Genomic DNA, 14140 nt, shown 5'->3' with positions numbered 1-14140 from the left:
TGACCCTCCAATCCAGAGCCCGCCCACCTCGCTCCACGCACTGCTCTGTGATTGGTCCACGTGAATTGAGTGGCGTCGACAAACGATTTCTGGCCACTTCCTATTGGGCCACGTCCAGATGGTGGGCGGTGACTAGAATGACGACATTTCCAGGTAAAGTCTGGGTGAACCACATGCCTGCTGAAAATTAATTATTTTTTTAATTACATTAATTATATCTTATTAATTTTGCTCTCAATGAGCTGTGAGGTTTCTACAATATATATGTCGTTAAGAGTCATTGTGTATTTGTCCCAATTAAATACATCCATGGAATGTCCTCTGACCTGCACACAGCAACATTTTTATTTCTGCAGTGTGGTGACAAGGTAAATAAAATAAAAAAACACACACATGTATTAACCACAAATATATTTATTTATGATTAATAAAAAACAAAAAAAAACAAGTTGATGTATAATTGTAAACAAAAAAAGTGGGTAACCAGAATATTTGCTGTAATAATTCTGAGCAATACGATTTTGCATGAAATCTCAAGGAAGTGAAGGAGTATGACAAAAAGGACCTCACACTTACACGCCTGTTTACTCTCCACTGGTTTGGGTGGGTCGAGTCTGGGAGGTGAGGAGGACCTCAGTGACAGCCTGTATTTTATAGTCTTTCCTGCTGGCTGGCTGCTTGTTTGAATAACCACCTATTAATTATCCTTGCCTTACACAATCAGATTCTATTGGCTCAGGATGTAGCAGACTGATGCTTGAATCATAGGCTACACCTCATATGTAGGTTGTCATCCTGTCAGAGCCTCTGGACAAGCAGGACAATGTCATAGTGATGCCCTCTCATTCAGGGACAGCAACACTTTACTAAAACGGTGTGGTCTATTTTCTGCCCAAAAAGAGAAGTGTGAAACTTGGTTACTAGAACTGAAATTATCAGAAAGACAACAACACAATGTCTGGTGCTGATTTGTGTATTTGATAAATTTACATGTTTAGTAACCTACCTGCCAATGGCATTAATGCTTTTAAAGTTTGGAAATCATACAGTCATCAGACAAGAAGTATGCCAAAACCAAACCTTCACTGGCAGTAAAAACATGGGACATCTAGTGCAACATTACATACCAGACCCTGCATGGGCTGGGCCCTGTTCATACAGCAAAGATGTTGAGTATTACTGTGGGACTCAGCCTCTCTGATCTGATTATGTATCCTCTTTATGTTCCTATTTCAAGTCCATAAGTGAGTTTTGAAGATTAAAGTAAAGTAAATAAGGGACATCAAATATACCAAGACAAATACACTTAATAATGACTTTATTCAATGTTTTAATCCTCAGGTTAGAGCGTCAGGCATCAAATAACTATGCTGATGGCAGATGGTTAGATTAGTTTAAGATTACCAATTATTATTGATTGAATACAAGCAAATGCGCCACAGTAAAACTCTCCAAGGTGTGATTTGGATTTTAAGACGTTTTCAACAAAAGTATATTTATACAGTCTCCAGTGAATCATGACTCAGACTAGGAACACAATTATGCAAATACTTCTACCACAGGTAGTAAAAGCAGGCAGATGCATGCAGCAAAGCATGTGGACACAAAGTGCCTGCTTAGGCAGGAGTCGGACCAGAAGCACACTGATGATGTCTCTAGCAGTTTCTCTTGGTGTGGATGAGCAGGTCTCTCTGCAGGTTGACCTCTAGACTCCCAACAGTTTTGTTGCCGGGCAGGTCAGTGACCAGAGTCAGTTTGTTAAACACTCCTCGACCAAAGTAGTCGGCCACGACTGAGAAGCCATCATTAGAGCAGCGTAACTGAAAACCACAAAAAAAAAGACACAAGAACTTAAATTAATTTCATTTTCCCCACTGGAAATTCAGTAGATAATTAGAAGAAAGTCAAGATTCACACAGTCCAGCTCAATTCTTCTTACCTGTCTGTTGAAGTGGTCATGCAAGTCACGTTTCTGGTCCTGGGCCCGCAGCATGTCCATGACTTTGCGGTTCTCCGGAGTGCACGTCGGGCACTCGGCCTCGCTCTCTGCGTAGCTTTCGAAACAGTGTTGGTGGAAGGAGTGGCTGCACAGGAAGTGAACGGACGGCAGCTCCAGGGGACTGTTGCACATGTTACACTTGGTCTTCTGGAATATCTTGGCACTGTGTGGAGACACAAGAGTAAACATTGGTGGTAACACTGAGACTTATGCAAGCAGCATCATCCCTCATCTGACAGTAGCAACAATCAAGGTCACAAGAAGGAAAGAATTCTTGTGCGACAGTTTCTCCAGAAAAATCCGCTCCCCGTGTGACCGACCTTGTTTTGAGCTCTTGGATCTCGGAGCGGAGGTGAGCCGTTTCCTCGCGGTACTGGTGGATTTTGCGCTCGTCGTCCTCGATCTGCTGGCTCTCCCTCTGCAGCTTGTTGATGAGGTAGTCCTTGATGACGGACAGAGTGGCTGTCGAGTTGTGCGCCAGCGTCTGCACCACTGTGGCCAAAGGAAAAAATCATGGATGATGAGATGCTGTCCGCACAGCTGCTTTTTCTCAACAAGCCTGCATCAGATAGATACAGGGTTCCTACACACTGGAAATTTCAAAATTCCATACATTCTCCAGACCCTAATTTCCAGACTTCTTGGTAAAAAAAAAAATCAAATAATTTGTGACATTTGAGTAATTAGATGTGTATCATGTACAATTTATGTAATCAATTTTATTTATGAATTTTCATTATTCTGAATATGTATGCCATTATGTCATCAAATTGTAGCTATAGGTACAATAGCGCATACACAATAATTAACCCAAATAATTTAAGATAAGACCAAACCCTGATCAGTATTAAGATAAATATATTTCCATACAATACTTTCCATTTTCCAGACCTGGAAATGTATAAAATCATACTTTTCCATACTTGTGTAGGAACCCTGCAGATAGGAAATAAAGTGGATACCAGCTCACCGAGTAACGGAGGCATCAGGTTGTTTTGGTCGATGTGCTGGAGGACCTCGCTGATGTAGGCCTTGCAGTCCTCTTCTTTTCTGGCAAAGTATCCCAGTGCTTGCTCCCAAAGGCAACTCTCCTGGTCTCCATAGCGCTTGCAGGCCTCCACCACTTTCCCGTACTCCTCGTTCTGCATGTGGTAATGCATGATCTGCTGGTACCTGCACACAAATGCAAATAAGTTATCAACAGTTATAACATTATGGGGGATAACAAATCCCTAATAAACATGTTTAATACCCAAAGATCCACAATGAATATACTGAAGCTTTGACAAAATATTATTAGAAATAAATAGAACATTGCAGCAAACAGATTAAAAACTAGCCTTTCTTCAAAGTTAAATCTCTTTTTACAGTATGAACTTAAAGGTCCTGTGTGTAAAATGAGGGGAAAACAGTGACATCTAGCATTCTGATTCAATTCTGATTCTGCCTGGTTAAATAAAGGTTAAATAAAAAATAATAATTATTTATCTATTTAATAATTCTATTGTTTATTTATTAACGTGAAACTCTTGAAACGTGCTCTCTGGTTGGCTGGATTTTTGATTCCGTACAAACATGGCGGCGCAAGATGGCGGCACTCTCTAAGCAAGACCCTTGCTATATGTATACGGTATATAAAAGAAGAATTATAAGGCTGTGAAAACCAAATAGATTCTATTTTATAGTGATTATACACTTATACAAATATATTCATGAGTATACCCTAACCCAATAAACCTTGACAAATATTACTGGACCTTTAAAACAAGGGATAAAAATGAATGGTGACACCCAACCTGATACACAACCATGGGCTCCTCTAAAACACTGAGTAATGACCAAGAAAACTTTGAGGTGAACTGCACATGTGCTGAGCAGAAAGTCAAGAACACCTCCATGTATGTGACCACAGAGGAGCTGTAGGAAGGTTCATCATTCTACTGTGCAGCACAAATGGGGTCAACATCAAAGAGAGATCAGCGGGAAACCTCACCTGCAACCTCATCACAAAAATCAACACCTCACAGCTGCAAAGCAACACGTGGATGTTTTAGAGACAAACTGGAAACAAGTGGTGCGGTCAAATCAAGTTGAAACTTAGCCTCAGGGCGTGATCACTAAATAAGTGTGTGTGGTCAAAGTATTTGATGGAAACAACACCTCAACAACAGTTCAGCCTGAGGTGGAAGTTTTCTGCTTTATTGCCGTGTGGCAGGAAACTCCACAGACAGAGGCGAAAATGTTTTCCACTGAATATCATCTGATTCTGGCGGCAAACTTCCTGCAGTCAGTCAAGACAGTGAGACTGAGAAGTGGACAACAATCCACAGTGGACCTGGACCACTTCAAAAAACACAGGCTGAAGCTCCTGAGACAGGCCCCACTCACCCCTGACCTGACCTGACCTGAGATGTGAAACCTGCTGCGTGAGCACAACAGACGGAAACTGCAGGAAGAGCCTGAAAAATCATCAGTCAAAGAAAGAAAAGAGTTTGAACTGCTACAAAAAGAGTCTGATGTCTGGTTAACAAGTACTGACTTAGTGAGGTGCTCACACCAAACAATTATTAGTTTTTTTTAGCTGATGACAGAAACTACAATCACCTCCTTGTGGTCGTCTGCCTGCACCACTTTCAGGTTGCATCCTGTTTATTTAGATTCATTAAATATGAATGTCGTCAAAATATCTGTGTGAAGTCTTGAGCAAAGACTAAAAAAGGACTCACTGACTTTAGTCGCCTTCATCTCTTGACTTTAAAGTCAATGGCTTCAAACCGACTTGGTTGGATAAACCTGAAGCGTAATCATCAAGTTTGCACTAGGCATGGGCATTTTGAGTAATTAACCTAACCTGGTCTTACCTGGACTTACTTACTGGTCTTAGTAACCAATTACTGGAGCTTGGAGTTTAAGATGCACATATGGCCCATAGGGCAGAGGGGAAAACTTTTTTTTTTTCAGTCATTAGCGGTGCTAATTTATTAGTCCACACTACATTTTGGCGCCTATGCTCCTCTCTGCTCCTCCCTATTTTCTAACAGACTTGATGATACCTATTGTCTCCCTCCCTACAGCTTACCCCAAGGGAACCACTACAGATTCTTGTAAAAGGTTACTTTGAAAGCAAAAATAAACTGTTGGCATGATTATGTAGTTTGATCCGATGCTAGACTGTGCTCTAACATGCCATTTTTTTTAATTCTAGGTTAACCGGGTAATAATTCTGAACCGATTAGCAGATTGCCTACTCAGGTACTCGAGTACCTGGGTAACTGTGCACATGCCTAGTTTGCACCAGTGTGAATGCTACATATTAATCTTTATCATTATAAATTCATATTAATCAATCATAATGAATCAAACAACACTGATCTCATCACACCTGGTTTGCCTCTTTACCATTAGAAATGTCACTCAATATCAACTGCCACATGGTTAGTGAATGTCTGTATGAAACACTAGGTAGTATCTTATTAATGTATGGAGATAAGGCTCTGTGCTGCTTGATGTGTGTCTAATGTGTGTGTATAATTAGCAAGGCCAACATATTGATTACCAAATATATTATTTTATCTATACAGTAAGTAACAGTACTGTATATTGCTGCTCTGTGTGAGTCTGTACAGAGCTGTCTGTTGTTGGTCTGTGCTGCCTGTGTGACTTTATGTACTGTACTAGTGTTTGTTGTTGTGTTAGTGTCAGTTTTCTGCCTCCAGCTGCTTTGCTTGTTCTTGTCGTCCTCTGTGACATCTCTGTAAACGTCATTGTGTTGATGGTCCTTGAAACAGCTTGCCTAAAGACTGCTGCTGAAAACCAGCCAGCTGGCTAACATGGACACGTTCAATAAATGAAATAAAAACATGGAAGCAGCAAGTCAGAAAATATTAAGAGACGACGTGCTTCTCTTTCACCAACTGACTTCATACATATTCAGACACTGGCGTCTCCCACACTTACAGTTTGCCCTTCTCATACAGGTAGAGGACGCCTTCTTTGAAGTTGTGCATCTGGCAAAGGACCAAGGCTTTATCAAAGACCGTGTTGTCGCTCCTCAGCAGTGACACAGCCTCCCCCTGCAGGACCTTCTTCCTCTGACACACATAAGAAAAGAAAAATTAAGTTAGTATAAGTTAAAGGGATAGTTCAACATTTTGGCAAATTGGCCCATTGCCATAATCCCTATAGTTTTAGGAGTAGGTTCGTTACCTTTAATTGTCGGTGCAAGCTATTTTTAGAACGGCAGAGCAGAGCCACGAGCTGCTCAGAGCTACGCTACGGAGGCTAATGGGATTTCTTGGTTTCCCTCATCAAACTCATCAAATACACAATCCAACAACTCCAAAACGCTCTCGTGGACGACAAGTTGTGACCTGCACATTCACCACGCTATGAGATAATAACGGAACATTACAAGACAGAGTTGTTTTTGAGGCAAATGCAGAGACTGCTTGACGAAAAACTGCCCCCGACGGGAATGCGCATCAGCGTTTTTGCATGAATTTACCTCGAAAACAACTCTGTTTCATAACGTTCCGTTATTATCTCATAGCGTGGTGAATGTGCAGGTCACAACTTGTCGTTGAGTCGAGTTGTTGGATTGTGTATTTGATGAGTTTGATGAGGGAAACCAAGAAATTCCATTAGCCTCCGTAGTGTAGCTCTGAGCAGCTCACTGCTCTGCTCCGCCGTTCTAAAAATAGCTTGCACCGACAATTAAAGGTAACGAACCTACTCCTAAAACTACAGGGATTATGGCAATGGATCAATTTGCCAAAATGTTGAACTATCCCTTTAAACTCATTACGTGTAATGTTATACAATTATTTTTCTCTTGTCAAATCAATCTGCAAACATTCTGGTTTTCCTGAAGCTACATGAAAACATAGGAATCTCTGTACTTCAATCTCTTTTACAACTGTATGACACAAGGACTGAGAAGCAGTTTGTGTGATTCACACTGACTTGTGGGTCCCGTTCGTGTGCCCAGTCCTGCAGCCGGAGCTCCAGCAGCGTGTCGTACACACCCTGGGGAGAACGGGGGTCCACCTTGATCATGTGCTCCAGGAAGGCTTTCAACTCCCGCGGGTTGTTGGCAAAAATAGGGATGAATTCCTCAGAGTTGGCCTTGAACCAAAACAAACATAGACGTTGTTTTTATGAGAAGGTTTCAGAGCACTGTAAAATGCATACTGACTTTTGGCGCACCATGTGCCAGGAATTAGCCATATGCACAGACAGAGCAGCAGTGCTAGAGGCTGACCTTATTGACCCGGCTCCTCTCTGGGCTGTCTCTCTCGGCCGTGTCTCCGCTGGGGTGGTAGTTGGTGCACAGGCCCTTCAGGAGCAGCGTGGTGCCTTCAGGTACGTGGTGCATGAGCGTCTTGCCGTAATGCTTCATGGTGCTCTCGGCTTGTTCGAAAGGCAGACGTCCGATGTAGCGCAGCCCCTCCTGGTAGTTCTGGGTTTTTGAGGCACAGAATATAAAATCTACATCAGCACAGAAACAAGGCGAGGAGCTGCCTGCTCCACAGCTTTGTAGAAACTCTCTCCACTGCTTCATTCTCTGTGTTAGATAGTTGTTTTCGGTCATCTCATATTTTAATCATGGACCTATACTAATCAATTTAATATTTCTATGGATGTTGCAATGGCCTGGCAAGTAGGTGCCATTTACTACATATCTCTCCCTCTCCTTCACCCTATCTCCTGCCTTTATCCACTTTCTCTATCAAATTAAAGGGGAACAATGCAAGTCTGTTGTTTAAGTGTTGTTTCTTGTTAAGGTAAAAATATAGCATAGTTAAAATAATAATCCGGCATAGTTCCTCTTTAAAGCATAAGAAAATTTACAAAATCCCAACTATACCATATCTACTAAATTAGACTAGTCCATATGAATTTATATCTAAAGAAATTGATTCTTTATTATGATGACGTTTTCTTCTAAATTCTAAACATTTTAAAACAGATCCTCTTTGTTTGCTTTTTCAAGCTGCAGCTCTGAGGATTATTTTACTCTCATGTCTGGCAACAGACAAACACACACCTTGGGAAAGGTACCTCATGTCAGTTTGGAGCCTCTGCGAGAACATTCAAGTACAGATCAGTGACTGCTCAGAGAGTCTAAACACATCTCTGACAGAGGTGTGTTGTCTACCTTTAGGTCTTCGAGCTGGATCTTCAGGTACCACTCATGGTGCATGTGTTTCTCAGCCAGGAAAACAGCGTGGCTGTGGTAGCCGGCCTGCCGAAGAACCTTGATGGCGATCTCAACGTCAAAATGGACCTCGCTTTCACTACACTGTTGAAATACAGCGCAGGAAGACAGTGGTGTTCAGTATAACACAGCAGCCATTAGTGACCAGTTCTTTAAGAAAGAAAGATTCATTTGTTCTCTAAAAGGAAACCATCAAGTATTTTAACTCCACATCCTCATTCCTCCAGCGCCCACTTCAACAACTCCGTCACCTTGATGAACTCCTCCAGCTTGGAGCTGTCCTTCAGCTTGGTGTAACAGTTGAGCAGCAGTGTGGTGTGGTCTGCGTTGGCCAGGGACTGTCTGTGCAGGGCTTGCAGATACGCCGTCAGGTTGTGGATCCTCTGTGCGTCCAGGAATTTCCTGATAACGTATGACGGCTCCAGTTTTCCAATGGTGCTGGGGGAAAACACAGAGAGTTAGTTAAAAGGGAGTCATCCTTCTCCTTCCCTCCAGCATACTGACACAAAAGCCACACACCTACATCAGGCCAATCTATGGCAACACAAACAACTCAACGTCAGGTAACCCTGTGGTGGAAGAGTTACCGAATGTACTGCTGGATGGCTCCGTCATGATCTCCTTTAAGGTAGAGGTGATCGCCGTACTGCCTGAAGATCTCCGACAGCCCGTCACTGTCCAGGTGCTGGCTCTTAGCCAGGTTTATGGCCATCACAAATAGGTTCTTTTTAAACAGCATCTTCAAAGACAAACAATGCGGAAACATCAATAATCTACAGTAATAAGCAGTGATGGGAATAAGGGTGTTATAAAATAACGATGTTATAAAATAACGGCGTTACTAACGGCGCTTCTTTTTTCAGTAGCGAGAAATCAAAAAAATTACAGTTTCCCCCGTTTTAACGCTGTTACCGTTACTGACAATAAAGTGTGCCGTTACTTGACTCAAGAAGTCCCATCACAAAATAATTCTGTCTGTCAACTTAGTTGGAAAAAAGACGTTTATCTGGAACTAACCAACTCACTCAGTATCCCTCCGCACAGGCAGACTCCGCGACGCCTGACTGTGCGGAGGGATATTGAATGAGTTGGTTAGTTCCAGATTAGTCTGGCCTGACGGAAGTGCGTTGCTGCGATTAGCCTCTGATTGGTCGGAACGAGCCACCCGGCGGAAGTCCCGCCTCCGTGCTGCAGCTTTCACAGTCCGCCCGGTAAAGGGAAACATCAACAAACAACAACAGGAACCGAACCATGGATCCGTGTCATGAACCGAACAGAAGAATACATATCTGTCAGTGGTTGCCAACCGCCCTTAAACCGAACAAAATAATAAATATCCGTCGACGGATGCCGACCGTCGTTACACCGCGGACCGAAATCCAGTTTCCAACCGGCAATATTTTGCAAGCGCGCCGTTGCTACGGCGCTGCTACGGCGCCGACCACAATGATTGTGACTGGTTGAAAGAATTCCAAACGGCCAGAGCGTTTTTTTCTCTGATCGCAGAATCATAGGCGGAGCAGCCAGACTCTCCTTCTTTTCTGGAGGAGGGTCTGGCAGGCGAGACTAGTTCCAGATAAACTGGAGGTTAGGGTTATGGTTAGGGGGTTAGGGGGGCGAGTCCAAGTAATTTTACATATTTGAGCATTTATAAATAAAAAGTAATGCAATAGTTACTTTTCCTGGCAATTAGTTGCTTATTTAATGTAGTAATTCAGTTACTAACTCGTAAATATAACTCGTATATATAAAATACTAGTAAATATAACTAATTACATTTTAAAAATAACATGCTGAACACTGGTAATAAACAGTCAGCGTGTGGATCTGTAAGAGGTTGGACTCCTCGGTGTGGGACTCACCTCCAGTTTGGTCTGTGTGTCTTTCTCTTGAAGAACAAACATTTTTCCCTCTCTGGTCAGGATGTAGAAGGAGCCCCACTCTGCCACCACATCGATGACGTCATCAAAAGAGGCACTGTAGGCGATGAACTTGTTGTCCAGGTCGTAGATGGTCAGGAGCTGTTTGTCTGACGGAGAGCTCTCCCTGCTGGCGAACCCTGTCCTGAGTTACAGAGATAACACAGTCAACACTGTGTCAGAGGATTATCAACCAGAATGAAACCTTCACTCATGCTGCACCAGACTGCTGATGTTTTCATGTCACTGTTGAATAACATATTCTGTTTGAGACAGTGTTCACAGCTTTAATAAGAAAGACTTCATTTACTAATGACTATGTTACAATGATTATTGCTCTGGTTGTGTTGTTTAACCCACAGCGCAACAATGCTTCAACACTATAAATATCGCTATCAGTGGAGAGCAATGTTGGGTGATTTTCAATTTAGCAAAAGGCATTTTCTAAAATTATAAATGTTAAGTGGGCTGAGCTGCAGCTCATTGGGCGCCACCACAGAGATCTGCTGCTGTTTTCACACAAACTGAACAGCGAAGGACTGGAGCTGTTGTAACAGTCTGGAAAAACCGAGGGAGCAGGAAGCTACAAGAGGAACAAAGGCAAAAGAATGTGGAAAAATAAGTGTGGACCCCCTTGGAGTTACTGAATGCAACTTTTAATGTGGTCACCGAAAGGTTTTAAATGACTCAGTGTTTCTCTGTGTTTTTTTAGGATCTCTCTGCCTGGGTGGAATAAAATACTACACATTTATACCTGCTTCCCCCAAATATTAAAAGACTGTTTCTTGCCGTGTTCAATCAACACTGACAGTTGAGGTGCAGTGGCTCCTCTAAAATTTAGCAAATTTTGACAGACAACACACAACATTGGTTTGGGATTGGCTTGAGCCCTGCACAGATGAGAAGTGTAACCGATGGATGTTTAAAGGGATAGTTCAACGTTTTGGCAAATTGGCCCATTGCCATAATCCCTATAGTCATAGCAGTAAGTTTGTTACCTTTAATTGTCGGTGCAAGCTATTTTTAGAACGGCGGAGCAGAGCCGCGAGCTGCTCAGAGCTACGCTACGGAGGCTAATGAGATTTCTTGGTTTCCCTCATCAAACTCATCAAATACACAATCCAACAACTCCAAAACGCTCTGGTGGACAAGTTGTGACCTGCACATTCACCACGCTATGAGATAATAACAGAACGTTACGAGACAGAGTTGTTTTAGAGGTAAATTCATGCAAAACCACTAATGAGCATCATTTGTATCAATCATTTAAATTAATACATCATCCATGTACTTGTCACTCACAGGTGGAGTCTGTCTTTGAAACAATAGTGGAGGAGAAAGAAGAGGAGTCCACATTAACTAGTAGGTTTTGCAAATGCAAGTGAATGTGCAGGTCACAACTTGTCCACGAGAGCGTTTTGGAGTTGTTGGATTGTGTATTTGATGAGCTTGATGAGGGAAACTAAGAAATTCTAGTACCTTCCGTAGCGTAGCTCCTGCTCCTCCATTCCGAAAATAGCTTGCACCGACAATTAAAGGTAAGAAACCTACTCCTAAAACTGTAGGGATTATGGCAATGGGCCAGTTTGCCAAAATGTTGAACTAACCCTTTAAGCACTAAAGAAGTGCTGCAGCCCCTTACTAAACACCCTCCATCTGTGGAGTGGGTTTCTCATCATATTTTACTTTCAACTTTAAAAATAACCACTGAAAATCTGAAGAATGAGAATGTAAAGTGACATAAAAACAACAAACTGACTCGACCGTTACTGAACCCCCATGATAATCAGTGCATCTTCATCTCATTTACTCCGTTGTGTTCTTACTTGTTGGGCGACTTTGCGTCCCTGATAAGTAAAAACAGATATCCACGGTGCCAGTGAGCCAGCATCTTGTGTCCGTCGAAGGCGAAGCAGGGCCCCCGCTCGTCAGGCTGGTACAGATACACGCAGTCATCACCGGCCACGATGAACTGGGAATCCTGGGAGGGGTCTGCCAGCGAGGAGCAGCGCAGCCCGCAGCCGTGTGTGTCCAGCTCTATTTTAGGATACTCCTTGATTGACAGGGTGTAGCACTGAGGAGGAGCCGGGTGGGGATGGCAAGGATGGGGTTGACAGCAGGGAAAAGAGTTAAGTTCAGGTGAAGTCATGTGTCAAATACATGATGATTACGCTGGAAGTTGGAAAATTCTCTCCTCTCCTTAGTGCTGAGTGATCAGACTTACATGGACCTTCTCCAGAGTGGCAACAAACAGATGCGTGACCTTTGCCACTTGGCGGAAGGCGAGGCCTGTGACCGGGCTGCTCCCCTCGTGGAGAGTTAAAGTTTTACTGTGACGATCTCTGGTGATGTCACCTTTGGTCAACACCACACTGCCGTCTGTGAAGCCTGTCGAGAAACAACAACACCCACTGTAATTAAAGAGGAGAGGACTTGATACGCAGACAGCAGATCCTCCATGTGTGTCTTACCAATGGCCATGAAGTTGAGGTTCTCGTGCACACTGAGGCAGGACACTTCGGTCGGCTTGTTGCCAGGGATTGCAGGGAAAATCCTGGTGCAGAGAGGATTTCCACTGTCTCTCTTGTCTAGGTTCCAGACCTTTACCTGGAACACAAGAACCACTTCTGTTCAGTAATGTTGCATTTAAATGATTGACAGATTTTCTTTAGACTAGCTCTGGAGAGCTGCACACTTACTAGAGGGTTAATTCCTTGTTCATCCTGCCCAACTGATACCAGGATGCTGTGCTGCTTCAGCTGGTAAAGGTGCGTTACCCGCAGCTTGTAGGCCTGAAAACACGACAGCTGCAGGGACCGTGTCATAAGCCAGATCTTACCGTCCATATGTAATATTTTATGTTAAGGACAATTACAGACAGCTGTGGAAAACCAGTCTTTTCTTTGTTTATATCTTTTCATTTCCACATGTATGTAGCTTGTATGCTTGATGATCATCATGCCATTGTTTATATTGGAATTGTACACTGTAACTATACATGTAAAGCATAACCTGTATATTGTTTGAAAAGCCAAGTATTGAATGCACAATAACAAGGTATAATACAAGATGTAATATTAAACACACTTTTATAAATTATATATAGTAGGGGGTCCATGTCCATCTCTCCATCAGTTTGGGGGTCCTTGGCCTGAAAAAGGTTGAAGACCCCTGCTTTAGGTCATTATAGGAAAGGCCAATCAATCTCTTAATCACTGAAAACTCTATATACTGTGAAGGTTTCAGCTCCACAAATACATAAGAGAACACATCCTCCTTTTCAGTGGTAGGTTTGTGTCTAGATCTAAATAAAGAGGAACTTGTTGTAAAATGCCAGTGTTATATGACAGGTACCTTTTTGTTTGATTCAAAGATTTAAAAGTGATTAATACGGCACACACATGCCAATCTCAACCCGCCGTAACACTACCTCAGGTACCTGCTGTTTTCTCTGACTATCACTACAAACTATAACATAGTAGATTCAGTTATTTAACATGGTGTTATCAAGAAGCTAAAAACACAGCATACAGGTCAAAACCACACAGCATTATGTCAAAACAATGTCCAGCCTTAAAACAGACCGCTGGGATCGAAATCTCAGATTCAGTTTGCTAAATGAACGTTTGTATCGATGCTAAAGAGAAGTCGTCATTTCCAGTCAGCTGTCAGCGATGTTAGCACAACATTAGCACCGTCAGCTGCCCGGGCGGGTAAAGGATATCTCCCAGGACGATGTGGCCGCGGCCAGAGTCACACGCAGATATTCCGAGAGGAAGAGCGAAGTTTTTCCCATTGTCCCCCGGGTCCTTCACCGTGTCTTTGTCAAAGAAGACGAATTTTCTCCACTGTAAGAACGCTGCCATTTTGTTAGCGCGAGCTAAGTAAGTTGGTTTCTAGACCGTAGTCAGGCTGAGCAGGGCGGGGTCATGTGACACCGGAGTCACGTGAGCGCAGCCAACCGGTGACGAGCCCTCAAGTGGTTGACACACACAGTGGTGGTCG

At 42.9% G+C, this 14140-nt stretch overlaps 1 protein-coding gene across 1 annotated transcript; it reads right to left on the bottom strand.

Moving 5' to 3' along the window:
- Positions 1-1301: 1301 nt before the first annotated feature.
- vps11 (VPS11 core subunit of CORVET and HOPS complexes) lies at positions 1302-14025 on the bottom strand. The gene is made up of 16 exons (XM_085798677.1): positions 13860-14025; positions 12835-12983; positions 12607-12742; positions 12360-12523; positions 11962-12209; positions 10079-10280; positions 8804-8955; positions 8468-8654; positions 8157-8300; positions 7260-7457; positions 6962-7123; positions 5957-6090; positions 2970-3172; positions 2320-2491; positions 1940-2162; positions 1302-1820 (listed from the first exon to the last, which is right to left on the bottom strand). The coding sequence occupies exons 1-16, from the start codon at positions 13999-14001 to the stop codon at positions 1656-1658; spliced, it is 2781 nt and encodes a 926-aa protein (XP_085654803.1). The 5' UTR covers positions 14002-14025; the 3' UTR covers positions 1302-1655.
- Positions 14026-14140: the final 115 nt, after the last annotated feature.

This window comes from Trachurus japonicus, chromosome 14 (genome assembly GCF_045865225.1).
Source record: "Trachurus japonicus isolate A0001 chromosome 14, Traja_1.0".
NCBI lineage: Eukaryota > Metazoa > Chordata > Actinopteri > Carangiformes > Carangidae > Trachurus > Trachurus japonicus.
This window is presented reverse-complemented; position numbering and strand designations above follow the sequence as displayed.

Excerpts from the sequence above, each read along its gene's own strand:
- vps11 (XM_085798677.1), bottom strand. The coding sequence starts at position 14,001 with ATGGCAGCGTTCTTACAGTGGAGAAAATTCGTCTTCTTTGACAAAGAC. Across the intron at positions 3,173-5,956 it reads CTGTATGAGAAGGGCAAACT|GTACCAGCAGATCATGCATT; the intron begins GTAAGTGTGGGA and ends ATTTGTGTGCAG. Across the intron at positions 1,821-1,939 it reads ATGACCACTTCAACAGACAG|TTACGCTGCTCTAATGATGG; the intron begins GTAAGAAGAATT and ends TGTGGTTTTCAG.